At 35.5% G+C, this 20,173-nt stretch overlaps 1 protein-coding gene across 2 annotated transcripts; it reads right to left on the bottom strand.

The window, feature by feature from the left end:
- Window positions 1-8,881: 8,881 nt before the first annotated feature.
- On the bottom strand, window positions 8,882-18,391 carry LOC130047971 (uncharacterized). 2 transcript variants are annotated; one of them, XR_008796795.1, is made up of 4 exons: window positions 18,186-18,391; window positions 15,428-15,709; window positions 9,586-10,538; window positions 8,882-9,465 (listed from the first exon to the last, which is right to left on the bottom strand). XR_008796795.1 is itself a non-coding variant. In XM_056143784.1 (3 exons), the coding sequence occupies exons 1-3, from the start codon at window positions 18,217-18,219 to the stop codon at window positions 9,661-9,663; spliced, it is 1,194 nt and encodes a 397-aa protein (XP_055999759.1). In that variant the 5' UTR covers window positions 18,220-18,391; the 3' UTR covers window positions 8,882-9,660. The 2 variants fall into 2 exon arrangements, 1 of the variants encoding a protein (XP_055999759.1); XM_056143784.1 differs by having other exon boundaries at window positions 8,882-10,538.
- Window positions 18,392-20,173: the final 1,782 nt, after the last annotated feature.

The raw sequence follows: 20,173 nt of genomic DNA, 5'->3' as shown, positions 1-20,173 counted from the left end.
TCTCATGTACACCATATTACTGGGCTACATGATGTTGCGAATTTCCCTGCACTATCAGATCAATGGCCTAACCCCTATCGACTTCAATCAATCGCGATATTTCGCTCTACAATCGCTTCGAAAAGAAATGTAGCTGATCTGTACTGTTCCAATGTTCAATCGTAATGATTTACCAGCACAAATGGTGATGGGGTACCCTTGTGCACGCTTTCTTGAAAGATCTGCTGAAAGCATCCAGCGTCGAGTGGGGTTACGGTCGACCGAATTTTAACTGAAGAACTATGTTAATACAAAAATATCCTAAAATGCTTCTTTTTAATATTATATACATTTGTTATAATTTTTCTTTTTCTTCGTACGAGGTGAAGTAAATGTATATTCAATCAATAGTGTGTTTAAAGTAGTATTTTTTAAATAACAACCTTGGTATTACATCATATATCTGATTGTTAATTATTATAGTATGGTATTTATGAACTCAGCCAGAGTACATTGTCAATTGTTTTCTACTTTCTTTACTTCTAGCCTTCGTTTAGTATGAATTCATGTCCGTGTGAATGTGTGAGCGAAAGAGTTAGAATTTTTAAAACCCTGTACCCCCTGGTCAGGTTGGGTTGTAAGGGTTTTGTAAAAGCCTGACTATATACCTGGATAAATGTTGTTAAAACTGAAAAAAGAACATTTTCACAGTGCACCGAGGTGGCTCTGTGTCGAATTTGATTAAATTTCGTGCACGTGTCTAAAAGTTAAATAAAAAAATCCGAACTTGTGTTTCTTTTATTCACTAGTATGACGTTTTTTCTGTTCATGATATTCACTTTCTTTCATATGTTGATTCGATTTATCCCAGTGAACTCTAAATAAAAGACACCACAAAACTTTCCACATCTGCTTCGCATTTGGATATTTTGCTGAACATAGACATTAACGACAAACTAACTACTCAATATTACAGCTTCTACATTATAAACTCCCCATATTTATGTAGCAATATTCCATTACCACATGCATATAGTGTTATTTAATACGTGAGAGAATATTATGCATATGATAAATTTTTGACCGGAGACAAGCTACTGACAAATAAGTTGATGACAACGGGGTTTCAATAGTGTCATTTAAAGTCAGCATTTCTCAAAATTTTATGGTCGTTATAATGATGTTATTTGCAGTTACAACTTCTCATCAGGAAGGATGCTGTATGTCATATTTTATACCAATTCTTAGGCCGTTATTTCCATACTGATTTTAAGTAGGAATTACCCCGTTTACTCGATTAAGATATAGGGCTCACGGCGGGTGGAACCGGTCAACAGGGAATGTTTACTCATTGTAGGCTCCTGTTTCAGGCTCTGGTGTTTTCCCTAATCTCAATTTTGTACTTTTTGTGTCACATGCGAACAACCACTGTTCTTTGTCTTCACTGTATCATATAAATGATCTGATTACATGTATACAGATCCTTTTTATGGATATGTAATATCCTAATATATAAATGATCTGAATGTAATAAGACTTAGTATTCCAATTTCTGCATAAATATGATGCATTGATTCTAAACTGAGTCATTATATACAGACGAACATGTACACCAGCACATACCAGGCTCTCTCTCGTTACAGAAACAAGTTAGAATAGAGTACGGTAATATGAATTCAACAACTAAAGAACAAGGACGTTGCAGAGTACGATGATGCTCCTCTGTCATATCGCGGCAGAGTTATGGTTCTTGGAGTTATTTCATGCTATCCTTGACCAGACTGTGAATGAGACCACAGAAAGTCATTACGTATCACCGGACTCGGACGAACTCAACATCCTGTTCGGAATATTCACTATAATGCTAATCATTGCATTTATGTCTGGCGTCGCTTTGTGCATCGTCAAAGGAAACTAGATGGAGGAAGCGAATGAAGACGATAATGACCATACAGGTGACATCACAGAGAAAACACTTTTGACGGCATCGTCGTGATATCAGATACTATTATCCCTAGATGACATACAAATCATGTATTATTATATAGATAAACCTGTTTTTGTTATTTGATAACCCGATTCAAGATTGTGTGATAGAGAAATTGTAACATTGTGGTCCAAGAGATTAAAGATAGTCTATCTGTCAATAACTTAAATTACTAAACAAATCTGATACTATGTTGCGAAATGTGAAATTATAATGTCATGCGTACTTGTTCTTGAGCTGTTGTGAATAACAATGATTCTTTGAAACAAGTCAATGCTAAAAGTTTAAGATTATCGGTTTGTTATGATTAGTCAAATACCGGTATCGTGCAGTGTTGCAATCGATGTGCTATTGGATTCTGAATGAACTTCAATCTGATTAAAACCAGATCTTCAATCCTCTCCTCTATTGGCCATGTCAAACGCGACATGGCCAATAGAGGAGCAGATTGAAGATCTGGTTTTAATCAGATTGATATGTTGGTAAAATACAAAAAGTGTTACATTAATATTCTAGTAGTATTAATCTTATACCTTTGTTTATATAAGTTGTGCTCATTTTACTAGATCATACTGATCTTGGAATCGAATCAGCGATGATTCAAAATACCTGTCTTTAAAACAATTGTTCCAATTAAACTTTTAAATAACCTTCTTTCTTAAGGGAATTATGTTGTGATCAAAGGTAGATAACTATGTCATGTGCTGAGGAAAACAGACACACTACTAGATTAACTAAATTCCATTTACGTCTTACCCCCCCCCCCCCAAGAAAATGAATGGAGTATGCAATGGCAATACAGTTTTATCCTATACAAGGTAAATAATCAACATACCAATGATTCACAACCATACGTTATACTGGTGCTGAAACAGATCAGCCAAAAAGATGAAATATTTGGTTTATTTTTACTTTGAACATATTTGCGGATAAGTTTACCAAAACATATATATTTTGCACCCACCGATTAATGACTTCTTAGGAAAACAAAACTTGCCATAAAGCGATCACCACTTACAGGTTTCAGAACCACTTTGTTTCACATGGCAGGTGAGCAGATTACATTTCCTGATGAAATTTTCTCATATCAGTGTACACAGGAAATACACAATAAAGACCCCACCATGCTCAAAGGCCGTAAGCGCCGAGGACAAATTTTGTAGCCTTCACCGACAATAGTGACGTTTCCATATGAGTGAAAAATTCTCGAATGGGACGTTAAACAATGAACAATCAATCTATTAGATATCCTATAAAATTATAGGAATGTCATTTTTCTATATACTACTTTTCACCTGCCTGGTACACTTATGATAAAGATCCACTGATATCTAAAGTACAGCATCTTTTTATATCCTTAAAAAGTCAAGTAGCGCTTCATGTATCAACGACGGGTTTAATATTGAACCGTTAAGAAATGCATGCTGATATTGCACTTTCACCTTATATGCCAATATTGATGAATTCTCGTCTATTTTGTAGTAGTTTGAGCGAAAAGGGATATAATTTAACAACTAAATACTTTAGCTATATAATAAAAGGGTTATTGAACTTATATTGATGAATATTGGCACTCGAAGTCTAGTGTTCAAGGTCAAGTTATTTATTCACTCAACATCAACAAATGGAATGGCTTCAGCTTCTCCATCGTCAACTTCAGATATTGATGCAGCAATATACATGTATCATTATCATCTGCATAAGATGTTTACGTATGATCAATGAATTCATCTAGGTAGGTTACTGGAAAATAGGTTGATGTTACAAGGGTTCCAACAGTCTCAATGAAAATCAATATTTCGTAAATTTTGTGGTCGTTATGATGATATAATTTACCAATGCAATCTGTCTTTAGCTCCAATGCTGTGCGACGTGTTTCGTACCAATTATTAACCCGTTCTCTACATGCCGATTTTGACTACGAATTATCCCGTTTACCTAATTAAGATATGGGTCTCACGGTGGGTGAAACCGGTCGAAAGGGGATGCTTACTCTTCCTAGGCACATGATTTTACCTCTGGTATATCCAGGACTCCGTGTTTATCCTACTCTTATTTTTGTATTCTTTATAGGAAGTTTGAGATTTATCATTGTTCGTATTCTTAACTTTTTCATCATATACCATGTAAATGAGGCACAAACGAAATGAGTAGGTATGTGATGTTACATACAGTAGAAAAACATGTCTTGTTGGGGAATCACATACGGGTGTTATACGGGAAAGCAGATATATGGAGAACAAACCAGATCAGATTTTTCGTGTGGGTTTACATTCTTTTCAAATGTACAACATTTAAAATTAACGTTTATTCGAAAACTGTCAAAGTATTTTGTTCCAGAAATGTGGTTTGCTTTTATAAAGCATTTTCACGCAGTGACAAAGTATGACATCTACGTTTCTGGTATCTACCAACACTGTCTTTGTTTCTACAAATATTGAAAGAAAACTGCCTGCTGTCGTGGGCAATATTACTTGCATTTCATATTTCCCACGAATGCACTCAGTGTTGAGACTTTTTTTTAGAGTTTCATTGTTGCTTTGTATTCCAGGCCATGTACACATATTATGAATAAATAATTAAAGAGCTGATTCAATGTAATATTCATCTCTATCGTCTAATGGCGCGTTGAATAATCAGCTAACATGCTTATATTTGAATTATTTACAACGGGAAAGTTACGCTGTCGTGCTTGGGTGTAAAATATCAATACGTACTTCTTTTAACGGAGAGGATGGACAGACTCAAGGTCAATGAAGCCAGATTAAGTTGCATCAATTGTTCAAATAATATTACATGTTTGTCCATTATTCTTATCATAATCATTATTATCAAAGGAAAGACATGGATTTTGAAATTAAAATTGCTTCTTTGGAAATGTGTAATGGCTATTAAGTAATTTGAAAATTAATTTCTGTAATACGTTATACAGCATATACATTTTTTTTTTTTTTTACAAATGTTATGATTGATTGTTAACGGAAATGAATTAAACCAATTGAATTAAAATCAGATCCTAAGATACGCTCAAAATTGTAGATTATCCGGCGCGGATCGAGAGGTCTGATTTCTCTGATCCTTAGACGAATTTGACTCCAGTCTTTGGCACTCGTTTTTAGCTCACCTGAGCTAAAAGCTCAAGTGAGTTTTTCTGATAACCCGTATTCCGGCGTCTATCCGTCTGTAATTCTAAATTGTTAAAATAAAGGGCCAGGGCACCTTCCAAGGGGAGATAATCAAGAAAAGGTAAAAATAGAGTAGGGTTATTAAAAAAACTTCTTCTCAAGAACCACTGGGCCAGAAAAGATGAAATTTATAGATAAGCTTTATTAGGTAGTGCAGATTCTAAATTGTTAAAATCATGGCCCCCGGGGGTTGGATGGGGCCACAATAGGGGATCAAAGTTTTACATACAATTATATAGGAAAACACTTTAAAAATCTTCTTCTCAAGAACCACTGAGCCAGAAAAGCTGAGATTTATATGAAAGCTTCCTGATATAGTGCAGATTCTAAATTGTTAAAATCCTGGCTCCCGGGGGTCGGATGGGACCACGATAGGGGTTCAAAGTTTTACATACAAATATATAGGAAAAATCTTTAAAATCTTCTCAAGAACCACTGAGCCAGAAAAGCTGAAATTTATATGACAGCTTTCTGATATAGTGCAAATTCTAAATTGTTAAAATCATGGCCCCCGGGGGTCGGATGAGGCCACAATAGGGGTTCAAAGTTTTTTTCATACAAATATATAGGAAAAATCTTTAAAAATCTTATTCTCAAGAACCACTGAGCCAGAAAAGCTGAGATTTATATGACAGCTTTCTGATATAATGCAGATTCTAAATTGTTAAAATCATGGCCCCGGGAGGTCAGATGGGGCTACAATAGGGGATCAAAGTTTTACATACAAATATATAGGAAAAATCTTATTCTCAAGAACCACGGAGCCAGAAAAGCTGATATATACATGAAAGCTTTCTGATATAGTGCAGATTCAAGTTTGTTGAAATCCTGGCCCCCGGGGATCGGATGGGGCCACAATATTGGATCAAAGTTTTACATACAAATATATAGGGACAATCTTTAAAACTCTTCTTCTCAAGAACCACTGAGCCAGAAAAGCTGATATTTACATGAAAGCTTTCTGACATAGTGCAGATTCAAGTTTGTTCAAGTCATGGCCCCTGGGGGTAGGATGGGGCCACAAGGGGGATCACAGTTTTACACATAAATATATAGGAAAAATCTTTAAAAATCTTCTTCTCAAGAACCATTGGGCCAAAGAAGTTCACATTTACATGAAAGCTTTCTGACATAGTGTAGATTCAAGTTTGCAAAAACCATGGCCTCCAGGGGTAGGTAGGGGCCATAATAGGGACTACGGTTTTACATGCAAATATATATGGAAATTCTTCTGATATGGACCAAGGTGACTCAGGAGAGCGATGTGGCCCATGAGCCTCTTGTTTTTAAGTTCTTACAAGTTTATTATTATTTCGAATTTCCAATATTTCAGCTTGAGCATCATTGAAGAGACATTATTTGTCGAAATGCGCATCTGCTGCATCAAAATTGGTACCGTATAAGCTTTACATTTAAGTAATGAGTAATTTTCTGCATCTCGTTTTTCTGAAAAAATTTTATGATCAAAATTTATTTATAAGAAGAGGTCGCCTCTTGAATTTGAAGAGTATGAACTAAAAAAACTTTGATAACCTCAAAGGTCTAATCATGGTTTCCATATCATCTATAAAATGTGTGTCTTGTAAACAATAAATATTATAATTCAGAGATCTCAAATAATTAGAAACATCTGTGACTTTTTAAATATCACCAAGGCCTTGACATTTACTGAAAGTAATTTGACCACATGAAATAAAAATTGTACTACATGTCAACATACTCACACGAGCCAAGGATAAAAAGATATAAAGAAGGTATAATAAAGAAAAAGATAGAGGATAGAAGAAACACATCAAATAAATATATTCAACATGATAGAGCTGCAGTCTACTGTACTTTTTCCCATAATTGAATTCATAGGAAGGTGTGTGGCAGTCTATATGATGAAAAAAAAGTGTTTTTTGTCGGAAGACAATTGCAAACGGAATTTAACATTGTATATTCTGAATTTTTTCAATAAATATTTTCGCACCTACTCTCCCTAGCAGTAGGCACATTTAATGAGTTATCTGCATTCGATGAGTTTTCTTAAAGTATATGCTATTGTTTCCCAGTATATATATGTGCAAATTTTAGTTAGACTGAGTAACACCATGGTTGTCTCTCTGCTAATCTCGTAGGTCACCTTCAAACAATAATTTATGTAAGTTTTGCTGAATATGTTGGATCGATGGACGCAGCACCAACTAATGATGACACTAGCTTTCTTATGTACGGCATGGGCGCGTACTGTGGAAATTTAAAACGCCTCGCATACGTAGAAGGGGAGCAATCAACTTGTTGGCTGTTGCGTGACCCTTAGGTCCACATAAAAGATACATAAGTGAGTTTAAACCGGATATTATGGGGGAAAAGTCAGCTTGTACAAGTATACATAATCAGCAGAGCCGATCAGAACATCACTTCTTCTTATCCATCAATCAATAAAAGAAATTCCAACTGGACGGAAAAGTCCGAAAAAAGTTCAGATTACACCGGAGTTTGATGTTAGGTCGGCTTAAAGGGTCACTGTTCATATCTCATATCATTTATATATTCTCAAAAATGAAATCCATTTCACTGTTTTGTCATTCGCGTGTGACTTACAGTCATGTGTAAGAATTATTGAGAAAAATGAAGCTTTATATCCTGCTGGTTTGGGTGTAGTTCATTTATTACTATTACAAAACTAAAGACACTTTTCAAGAACAAGATGATAAGCCTCCAGTACTTTGACCTCCTTCTCTCTCTCCTTCTTTCTCCTTCTCTCTCTCCTTCTCTCTCCTCTCTCTCCTTCTTTATCCCTCTCTATATCCCTCTCTCCCTTCCCCTCTCTCCTTTTCCCTCCCTCTCTCCCTTTCCTCTCTCTCCCTCCCTCCCTCTCTCTCTTTCTCCCTCCCCTCTCTCCTTCTCTCTCTCTACTTCTCTCCCTTCTCTCTCTCTCCTTTCTCCTTCTCTCTCTCTCCTTCTCTCCCTCCTTCTCTCTCCCCCTCTCTCTCTCGTTTTCTCTCTCTCTCTCCTCTCTCCTTCTCTCTCCTTCTCTCTCTCTTTCTCTCCCTCTCTCCCTCTCCCTGTCTCCCTCCCATCCCTCTCCCCCTCTCTCCCCTTCTCCCCCTCTCCCCCCCTCAACTCTCTCTGCCCCTACTCCTCTCTCTCTCCCCTCCTCCCCCTCCCCCTCTCTCCCCCTAAAAAAGATACATACCTTGAAATTGGTCTTAAAATATAACAAACTGGGAAAATTCTAACTGCCCAACCTCGGGAACACCGATCTAGAAGCAATGCGTCCACTCACCCTGACTGCACGGACTGAACCACAGTATTTAAAGCAATACCTGGACACGTCAGCTGAGTGAGTGGACAAACGGGTTGTGTCAGCAAATAAAAAATGTGGGAAGTATGAAACAACTATCAAATACGTTAAAAGCTCAAAATGGCAAAAAATGACCTTTTTCAACCAGTATAGATCTACAACTGTCATTAAATTGAGGTATTTTATTGCTTGATTTATATCACTGAATTGTGTCCATGTATGAAATTCAACGTTAACTTATTATCTTGACCAGCTTGTGTTGAATTTGAACTTTAAGATCCAAATCAAATGCAAGAAAGGTTCTTAATCTTGATTTTAAAGGTCAAAGTTACAAATAGTTCCTATTCATTCGCCCTACATACATGTGTCATTATAACTCTAACAATCATCAATAATGAAATATTTGATGTTTAAGTTTCAAAAAACAAAAATCTGTTTTAATACACATCTTTATTTCATACTAAAATAACACGTTTCTGTGATAAACACATGACAATGATCCACATATTGCAGTCTTTTTGTTGAACAAAAGACATCAAAGTCTATGGTTCTATTTCACAGATATCTGGTGATGCTGTAAATATTAGAGGATATAAAAATCAAAGAAAATAATGTGCTTTCTAACAATTCCTGTAGATAAAGGTTCTTGGATTTAAAGGAAATAAAAAAAATTATAACATCAAATAGTGGGATGAAAAAATTCATACATAAATAATTTACAGGAAAGTTGTGAAGACAATGTCTTCAATTTCTCCAAATCGTTTCACATTAACACCTGTTCATCAGCGTTAGACCTTTTTTGAAACTATGAAAAAGTGGAGGTAAAGAAAAGTGTTCAATCTCATAATTCCTGTAAACGTACAAAATTAAGAGTAAGGCAAACACGGGCCCCTGGACACACGAGAGGCGGGATCTGGTGTCTATGAGTAGGAAACATCTATTATCCATGAGTCGTATATCTTGATCAGGTAAACAGAGTGGAGTAATCCGTAGTCTTTTACTTGTGAGAATTTGTTTCAAATTATCTACAAAATTATTAGTTACATTAAACCATCTAACTATAGAATACATATCTTCGAACTTTGAATGATCACTATTTTGATGATATTTTGTACGAAAAATGTATTGTAACCCTCAACCCAAACCTGTACAAGATAATAGTTTATGCCTCGTATGATACCGTGACACGCCGTAGACACATCGTGGCAGATTCAATGTTATTACGTAGCATAATAGGGATCACCGACTTTGTTAGACCTCTTTTTGCCAAGGCGTTTCGGTGCACGGATCTCCGTGTTTTTAGAGTAATGCTTCTGGTCTGTACTGTGCTTTACATCCGTATTCTGTAGATACTTGTAGACACATATTGTGTTGCTATATTCCTGTCCGATGTAGAGGTTGTGTTGATCGTCCACACAGAGAGCCGTTGGATGATAAATTTCATGTATTTCTTGTGTCAGCAGTAGATACAGGAAGTTCCCGTCCTGATCCAGGAGATAAACACTGTCATTATGGCAATCACACACCAGCACATGTCCGAGAACGTCCGCACAAAGAGCACGAGGACGAAAGTGAGAATAAGGACCTGTGTAGTCAAACCGATGACCTCCTGATCTATCCACCACTGTTACTGCTGTAAGCCAAAGGTCAGAAGTCCAAATGTCTCCGTTTTTGTTTTCCGTGATGTAGATCGGATGGAAATAACGTACATGGGGATAATTAATGACATTTAGTTTCCGTCCATTCCTGTCGTACCTCGTCACTTTCCCAAAACTTCCCACCAGCATGTCGCCGTTAATGTGGGAGGAGTGGATGCAATATGGTGCCGGGGAATAGAAGGGTGTGGCGATAACCCCGTCTGGTGATAATTTATGGACTCCATTGGTATCTACAAACAGAAAATCCAAATCGTCTGTGACGGTGTGACTCCCTGAGGGATAGTATGCACTCTCAAATCCGGAATTCAATATTTTGCCAGCGGAATCCACAAGACAAATATTTTCTTTATCACTCACAAACAGTTCATCTTGCGTTTTAAACGAGATATGCAAAATCTGTTCTGCACCAGAAATGGTTATACTGTTTATCAACAAGGCGCCTAAAAGATATACAAGAAAGAAAATAATTCTTACAAGCCATGGTAATTCAATTGTACTTTTAACATGCTATTTGATTGCCTGTGGACATCAAAGATGTTTATATTGTAGAATGTAATTTTGATATAGGGACTCGCTCATAGTACTGATCAGTTGTAGGTCTCCCATGAAATACGGAATTGAACGTGCACAATAGAATACTTTTGTAAGACAAAATTTTCTCGATATCAAATAAGACATATATATATATATATATATATATATATATATATATATATATATTTACAAGAAACACTGTATACAAAAGATTAACTGTAAAAAATCAATACAAACTCTGAAAAAAGTTAACGATAGCATATGCGAAATTCTGGTCTATCAAATATTTGCAAGTTTTGCTATTTCATTCTAAAATATATTTTCACTTGGGGAGGTTACTTGATTCGCCTATCAAAGCATAACATGCGTCATATCTTGCAAACTGTACCAGATGACGTCACGTCACATCGACTGACAATCAAGAGAATTTCTGAAGAGGAGAAACTCGAGGTGTGTCTCTAAATAAGAGAGTATCCTGAAGGAGTTGAATTCAAATGGATCAACAAAGTGAAAGGTATGTTTTACTTTTAGAACAAAATAGCCAGAAACATTAGTAGAATTCAACGTTTTGATATCTGTTTCATTAAGGTTTCAGGCAGAGGCATCTTTGCCAGCAGAACATTCCAAAACGGAGATTTCCTTTTGCAGTATCAGGAACGTTTAATGGAAAAGGACACTGCGTATGGGACGTATTTCTATCAATTCCAGGGTAAGAGATATTGGTACATCTTAATCACCACCTGGTACTTAACATATGTACTATAAGAAGCATTCCATATGCTACTTGTATTCAGAATTGTTTCTTTATAAGCATATTGATATATGTTTTATGCTTGATGCAACGAAAGTCTAGATAGATTAGTCAACACCACTACGAAAGTGAAGTTTGCTGCTGGCGGCCCGAGGCTCCTGTTCTTCGCCAATGCAGATATAGCTGTAAATCCTCTACAGCTATAACAAGGGGATTAAGGTAAATGCCTAGATCATCTTTCTTTGTTGATATTGATATATGTATGCCTCTACCAACATTATATCTACAGTAATAAAAGACACACCTTGTAGCAATGGGATAAAAATACAAGGTCGTTGTTTTATATGAAAGGTGAAGATAACGAACATACATATTCTCATATAGTGGAACCCTTTCGCCTACTTTGGAAAATGAAGAAAGTTTTGAAGATGTGGACATTGAATTGAACACAAATTACGTCCCCAGCGAGGAAAAGGAACAAACATCTCAAAGACGAGTGCTGAAAATAGTACTTAGTTGATGTATTAGCACGTAAAACAAAGTAAATATATACACGATTTAAAAAATGACAGTAATATGACAAAAATGAATTTCTATTGTACTTTCTCTTAAATAATCCCAAGGTCTTTCATGACGTTCCCGATCACTACCCTCTCCATGATGAAAGGCAAAAATCTGGCCGTCAAATAAGTGAGTCTCGTGCAAACGACATATTGCCTTGTGCGCATATATCTCGTGTGGATGACATAATACCTCATTGAATTCAAGCCGATGAATCGCGTTCCATAGTTGGTGACTTTTAACCTTGAACTTTGACCTTAAAATCTATTGCTACAACGGGGAACAAAGAGATGCATTGCACCACATTGTATTGGTTCTACAAGAAATGACACCAAAATATAGGGTTGCGTTGTCATATAGGAAATTTCATTGTTTGACCAAAAGGGAGAACATCAGAGAAAATCAATTAACTAAAAGAAAACAATTCCACATGGGTATCAAAGTCTTAAGATGTGTTAAGGTAATATTTCTATACTACTCCGTAAAACATACATGTCAATGTAATATAAGTATAAATAGTTTAGGAGTCTCGCTACACTACTGGACATACATGTTCCAACTGTTACAAAGACCACCACCATAATCAGACTAAACACAAAATGATATTCGAACGATCTAAGGGCTGCACAACAGCAAAATACGAAAGCGGAAAAGCGATAGCGAAACACAGAAGTTGAAATTCACCATCAGTTATTAAAGACAACATGTAAAAACGTAGGCTACTTCCCCAGCAAAGCTAAAAAGGATGTATATTCTTCAAAACGCGAGGGATGTGTACAAAATCTGAAAACTTTTTTTCACAATCATAAACCTTTCAAGAGAAAAAACCAACATATGTCAACAACATCTACATCATATAAAGTATTGTTGAGCCGTTTTTTTTTATCTTCTCCATCGACAAAGTGACATCGATCAGAGAAATCTTGAAGCAAAAAACGGAGGCTAATCAAAACTTCTTGGATGCAGATTTGCCGTATAAAGGCTCATCTCTAACTTTGTTTCAGCATGCCATTGAACAAGAACTCAAATCTATCATTACAAAACCTCCGAATGAATCATGTGAACTCGACTCTATTCCCAGTCTCTTCTCAAGAAGTTTATCGAATCATTGCTTCCCTTGATCACCAGGATAATCAGCCCCTCTATCGACCAGAACATCTTTCCTTCTTCATTGAAGGAGGCGCTTGTTTTACCTCTTCTAAAGAAACCTCGACTTGACAAAGAGGTATTGAAAAACAATCCCCCAGTCTCCAATTTATCTTTAATTTCCAAGATTCTGGAGAAAGTTGGTAATAGATAAAACGTTGTCAATATATCTAAATGTCGAAATGAAGGCCACAACAAGAGATTTCTTCTCACGTAGAAGATTTTGAATAAATTCTGCTTCATATGAATATGAAAATAGGTCAGCTAACAAAGGAACACTATTCATGCCCATGGGAATTCCAACAGACTGTTGGAAGACATGATCACCGAAGATCACGAAGATATTATCAATGAAGAACTCTAGCATATTTTTTCTTTCAACTTCAGAGTACTTTTGCGTGGAATCAGAGTGGTGTTTAACAAAGTAGGTTTTTGAATGACTGATCACTAGATATGAATATTACCGTGTTCCGTTGTTGTTGAAGAAGCAACTGTCTATGATGTCAAAAAGTATAGTCTTTAATTCATCGTGAGGAATGGTCGTGTATAGTGTTGAAAAGTCATAGGTTTTAATGTTATTGATTTGGGAAAAATTCTGCGATTTCAAGTTTACTAAAAGTTCTTAAGAATATTTTCGAATCCACATTTGATTAACACCACTTCTGGCATATGTAGTCGCATAGTAAGTTTGAAGTTTCTCCTTCACAGCTGTTAATATTTTCGTGAGGAGCAACGATAGGGGCTTGGTAGAGCACTTACTGGATCCAGAAATGTATCTTTGTTTGTAGGGGTTTTTATGTAGTTTAGGAACGGTAACTCATATTGATTCGACCCATTGACTGGGATATTAAAAGTTTCTAAAAATGAAGCATGGTTTTGAAGAATTTCATCTTTTGAAAGGGCAGTTGGAGTATAAATATGATTACCAAAAGTGGAATTAATGCCAAGTTCGTTCAAAATACGTTGTAATAATGAGCCTTACAAACAAAGACAATGTTGTTACTAGCTTTGGCAGCTGGAACCAAAACATATTCCTCGTGTAACCTATCTAATTCTGTTATCACTTTTGGTTTACTAAACACAGAAGGATAGATGGTACGTACGTTTGTTTTCATATGTCTAATGCGGGATTTTAATATCCCTCTTATGCTTTTAACCCATTCTGACTATGTATCAAGTTCTTCTTTTTCATATTTAGCCCATTGTCTGGCATGATCTTTGACAGAATTCATAATAGAGATGAAGTTCTGTCGCCAGTTAAAAGACGGAGGGTCTTTGTATTTAGGAACTTTTAGAATAAGTGATTTGCGGTCCTCATTTTCAACTATATCAACATCACCAGTAATGACATGTCCAGCTGGACTATAGTTGGAAGAACAAGAACACGTTGGTGGATTACGTATAAGATGGTCTATATCTCGGCACTGCAAAGTGTGTTTATAATTAAGAAGTTTGGATGCAATAGTAGAAGTATAGATGTAGGAAATACAGGGTGTAGACTTGAACTTGAAATAAGTAGGAATACACGACTGAACCCTTTTATGACGAAGAATGTTGCTTATGTTGACGGCATCTATTCCTTTGTTTGTAAATTTGAGCTTAAGGAACTGAGGGCATGATTTGGAGGGAATATCATCCATGACCCGTGCTGCTTTATAGAGCCTGTGGTAGGCAACATCCATAATCATAGAGTTCAGTTTATATTCAGGTATTGAAAAATCCAAGTATAGACTAGCCACAGCTTCTTCAAATAATGTGTGTAAAACTCTCAATGGAACAGAGTAAAGTTTTGTACGAATATGATGTGGACCTAATTGTCTGTTGATGTAAGGCAAAAGGGAATCAAACGTGACATCATTTATACTTTGTCTTTTATTTGAACGATGTCCACGACTGCGTTTCCGTCTTTGGGTATTGGGAAAAAGTCCTATCACATTTAGGTTATTTCCTTGTGGACTAGTCAGTTTCCACATCATATACATTATCATTGCATCCATATGGAAATGCAGTGCCCAGGGTCCTGATCCAGTAATCTTCTCGTTGTCTACGAAAAGGGGTGCTTAATGTTGGATTGTTTGTGTGATGGTAATTTTTTTTCTAAAATCCTTACCCTCATGGACAAGATGGAGTGGTCCGGTGCATTAAAATGCTTGTAAAGAAGTTGGTTACTACCATTATTATCATTAACATTAACTGGCTGATATGTGACAGTTGGAGAAAACGATCCTTGTTAGAGTAGAGAGTTTTTTTTTACTACTTTGGCGCTCAATAGCCTGGGTAGGGCATTTTCAATCATGCATTTGATAATTGTGCAGGTTTCTCCACTTATGTACGTACCTGTGGATATTTTTTGATCTCCTATTTTGAAAAAGTCGATCTGCAGAGTACGAAGTGAGCTTATATTAATTGGATCCAAGCTAAGGATCTTGTTGGTATACTTCTTTTTAATGGCAATGCATAGATAGAAACTATTGCCGGCTTTCACGCCATTAATGAAAATCTCATTCGCTTGGCATTCTAGCATCTTTGCAACTGTGTCTTTGATATCATTCAGGTAATTCCTATCGTAGTCTTTTATATCACCATCTATGTGGAATTCTACTTGATCATATCTTCCTCCTGAAAAATAGTTATTCTCTGAAATAAACATTGTTAAATATATATATATTCATTCCAAAAGAGTTGCGTGTGGCATAATGTTATTGACTCATTTGTCCGTCAGTCCTGTTTTTTGTCAGCGCAACCCCTCTGAAACAGCTCAACAGAATTTCATGAAAACTTGTAGTTAATAAGGACATACTATTTACATATTCATATTTACTTACAGTACATTTGAATCTTTTTCGGAGGAGGGGTTATACCCGTTTGACCTTAGAAGTTTGACCAAAATAAAATGTAAAACTGTCTAGTTTTAAATCGGACATCACAACGCATCTTTTTAGATCGTCGTTTAATTTGTGATTTTTTGTTTTTACATACTTAGTGCTCTTACAATACAGCTCTTACAGTGTTGTTACATTTTGTTTTACAAACAATAAAACAAAATATTTTTCTAAAAGTGTTGCTAAGTGTTGTTTGAATTGTTTTATAAGTTATTAGGGTAATTATATCATTACATTAGGCGCTAAATATTAATAATAATAATTATGCATTTTAATTCTGACACTATGAATATTTTATTCGCATGTATATGTAAAACGTATACGGTACCAATATATGCATATCGATTTTATATTATCTTATCTCTCATATTTGTAAAGCGCCTTAGAGAACTAATTACACTATATGAAAGGTGAAGATAGCGAACAGTGATCAATCTCATAACTCCTATAGGCAATACAAAATAGATAGTAGGGCAAACACGGGCTATATAAATCTTTTAATTACAATTACAATTACTAAAACAGATTGTCAGCGCAACTCCTCTGAAACCACTCAACAGTATTTCATGCAACGATGTAATCAATAATCACATATTATGTAGATGTGCATATAGCAGGAAATTGTTATTAATTTCTGGCAATTATTCCCCTTTTGATCGTAAAAGTTTGGCATAAGTTAAATATACTATTGAAAAAGTTTGCTATTGCAACTGCTATGAACCACTGAAAAGACTTTCGTGTAACTTTGTATTTAACAAGGACACGCTATGTAGAGTTACCTATGAATAGGTTTTCTTATATGATTTTTATGGGATTTAAGTCTTTTTTGAAAAAACAAGTTCAACGAAAATATACTATTTGGTTCATTATGTGTAGCATTGTAATTCCTTGTGGGGGAGTAGGGTATGTGAGCTTATTCACATTTTTGTCTCTTATTCTGAAAGTATATGTAGTAAAACGTGAAGAAAGCGAATAAATCTCAGAAATCGTATAAATAAAAAAATAAATCAGGACAAACAAAAGCCCCGGGGAACAAAATGGTTGGGAACATATTCCAAGGAGGAATAAATATCCCCTGTTGAAAGGTGTTGTGTAGTGCATTTGTATTTGATTGACATAGATGACCTAGACAATTTTCCGGACGTTCGATGTTTTTCAATTCAGTACACATATTATGACGTAACACTTGTTATGCTGTAAGGATTTCAAAACCTGTTGATTGGAATTTTACTTCAATGAAAACTTTAGAAATTTCATTTTTCCTATAAATACACAGTAAAGTTTGTGTTATTAAGCACTTGAGACATTCGATTAAGCGCTCGATTAGGCTAAATCTAGGGATTATTTTATTTGGAATTGACAGCCGATTAGTGGCAGTTTTGTTTGTGAATTCAACTCGGCATTAAATCAGCATCGGACACTGATATTGTATACATGAGGTAAGTTAGTAATTTTCCATTGATATATTTTTCTTTCAAATGAATTAAAAAGCAAATATTCGGTTTCTGCTGCGTATCAGGGTTTGTTTTTACCCATAACAGAATTTGGAGCTTGCACGGGATATAATCGCATTTTTCAAGATTTATTTTTGATTCATTGATTTATTGAATTTCACAGAAATCAACATGTTTTCGGTTGAAGATCTTCTTGCCTCACCGAATGTTTAGGTTTTTATGCTTTGAAAAAGGGTGGGTTGATTAGACTAGCTACGGATTTCTGGTTAGAGAGTAAATCTTCCACGAAAATCCTCAAAATATTAGAGTGAAGGTTGCCAAAAACTTGAACAGGAAGATATTTTTTGCACCAGATGATTTTTCAGAACAAACAGTTAAAGAACAAGCTTATGGGCCATATAATCAGAAGGTCTGGAAACATTTTTATGAAGCAATTGTTTGGATTCATTGAGCATTCCATTAGATCTGGGGATTTTAGATTGAACAGTCGATTTTTGACATTCTTGTGTGGAAAGTTTACTCAGCACTGATATTGTATACCTAGTGTTAGTTAGTAATTTGTTATTGAAATATTTTTCTTTCAAAAACTGTAAATAAATCATTTTAAATATTTGAATTGGTTTTGTGATTGATTTCTGCTGAGTTTAGGATTTATTCTGATCAATAAGAGAATGTTCACTTTTGGTTATCTTCACCTTTTCATTCTTTCCAGTAGTTCTATTTGTTTGACAATTATGACATACAATAATATGTTATTACCGACAGGACTCTCATAGAAACACAAGGCGTGCATTCCCGTTGCATATTCTATGCAGATTTGGTTCAACTCGTTGGCGCCTATTCTTCTGAAAAGATGCTGAAGGTATATGACGTTGGTATTGGAAATGAGTTTCTTCTGTATTAAGGGACATATCAGATCGTTGAAAGATTTCGCATCATCAATCTCACTGACGTCTAAGTCACCAAGACCTGAAAATTTATATTCAATAGTACATGTATGAGAGAGTCTGTTTGTCATTTCATTCAGAGAACATAATCATTTCCCAAAATTATTTTAATGCTCTCATGTTTAATGGTTGTCAGTTAGATGTTTTGCTTTTCGTCCCGTCGAGAAGTTTTCACTTATATTGAGACGTCACCCGCTGTAAGGGTGGTGCCACAAATTTAGACATATGCATAGCGCTCAGGACCGTAGCAGTGAGGGTTATATATCGTACCAACGCCTGTCACAATACAGGACTTCCGTTTTCAAGGTCATATGCGATAGAATCGTGATTCTCACTTATATGAGTTATGAGATTGATCACTGTTGGTTATAGTCATCTTTCATTGCTACTTCTGTTTATGTCTGAGGTTTATTTAACTCGGTTAAGCACGAGCGGGGCTCGAACTCACAGTTTTCCGTTTATGAAGCAAACGTTCAATCACTGGGCTAGCTTGATATGTTATTGTACCTTTAAAATCACAACAAATGTAGCTATTTATTGTTCAAAATTTGGCAGAAGAAAAGTTGATGTTGTACCTAACGTAATTACGATTCAGCAGCAAATAAATGCCATAGTGAAATAAAAGATACTTTCAAACGCAGTTTAGCTTTGTTACTACAACGCGAAATGTTCTAAATCCTAATTGTAACGCAGTTTTGGCAATATTTCTGCTTTTTATCGGTGGTTAACTATATGAAATATGTTTGGTATTAACTATCATTAGAGATTTCATCACGACTCCCAGTGAGTCTACTCTTTTTTGGAAATCGGAGAACCGATTTTTTACGTGCCAAAGGGGTTATGATCCACTACAGCGAGTATCCTTTATTGATCCATCTGAAGGAAAAGTATAGTGCCCTGAATACTAACCATTTTAAATGTGCTACTAAGCTCTTACGTTTGCTTTTCACGAAAATATTAACTGTTGTTATCTAATATCCTAGTCAGTTGGGCGATTAAATATGCGTTAATGTTCATTAGAATATTTTAGAACCAACATTTAATTTCCATCAGATTTCGCATATGCTGAGGCATAATACGTTTAGTTTCTCCTTCACAGCGATGAGCAAACGTTTGATAGAATATTTACTTGATCCAGCAATGTACATGTATCTATGTTTGTAAGGGTTTTTGAGACGTTTAGGAATCCAGTATAGGTTCGGTATCTCATATTCATTTAATCCATTGACTGAGATATTAAATGTGTCTAAAACTGAAGCATGAATTTGAAGAATTTCATCTTTTGGAAGGGCAATTGGAATAAAAGTACGATTACCAAAAGTTGAATTAATGCCAAGTTCGTTGAAAATACAGTTGTAGTATTGAATCTTACAAACAAAAACAATGTTGTGACAAGCTTTGTCAGCTGGAACCAAAACATATTCCTCATGTAACCTATCTAATTCTTTTATCACTTCTGGTTTACTAAACACAGAAGGATATATGGTACGTACTTTTGTTTTCATGTGTCTAATGCGGGATTTTAATATCCCTCTTATGCTTTTAACCCATTCTGACAATATATCAAGTTCTTCTTTTTCATATTTAGTCCATCGTCTGGCATAATCTTCGACAGAAATCATAATAGAGATGAAGTTCTGAAGCCAATTAAAAGACCGAGGTTCTCTGTATTTAGGACCTTTAATAATAAGTGATTTGAGTTCCTCATTTTCAACTATATCAACATCACCAGTAATGACATGTCCAGCTGGACTATAGTTGAAAGAAGATGAAGAACAAGAACATGTTGGTGGATTACGT

This window comes from Ostrea edulis, chromosome 7 (assembly GCF_947568905.1).
Source record: "Ostrea edulis chromosome 7, xbOstEdul1.1, whole genome shotgun sequence".
Lineage (NCBI taxonomy): Eukaryota > Metazoa > Mollusca > Bivalvia > Ostreida > Ostreidae > Ostrea > Ostrea edulis.
Note: the sequence above shows the minus strand (reverse complement) of the source record. Positions and strands in the feature narration are given on the sequence as shown.

Coding starts and splice junctions, on each gene's coding strand:
- LOC130047971 (XM_056143784.1), bottom strand. CDS start 18,219: ATGCACGCCTTGTGTTTCTATGAGAGTCCTGTCG. Junction 15,710..18,185: donor TTTCTATGAGAGTCCTGTCG/GTAATAACATAT, acceptor ACTATTTTTCAG/GAGGAAGATATGATCAAGTA. Junction 10,539..15,427: donor AGATCAAAAAATATCCACAG/GTACGTACATAA, acceptor TATATCTTTTAG/GCGCCTTGTTGATAAACAGT.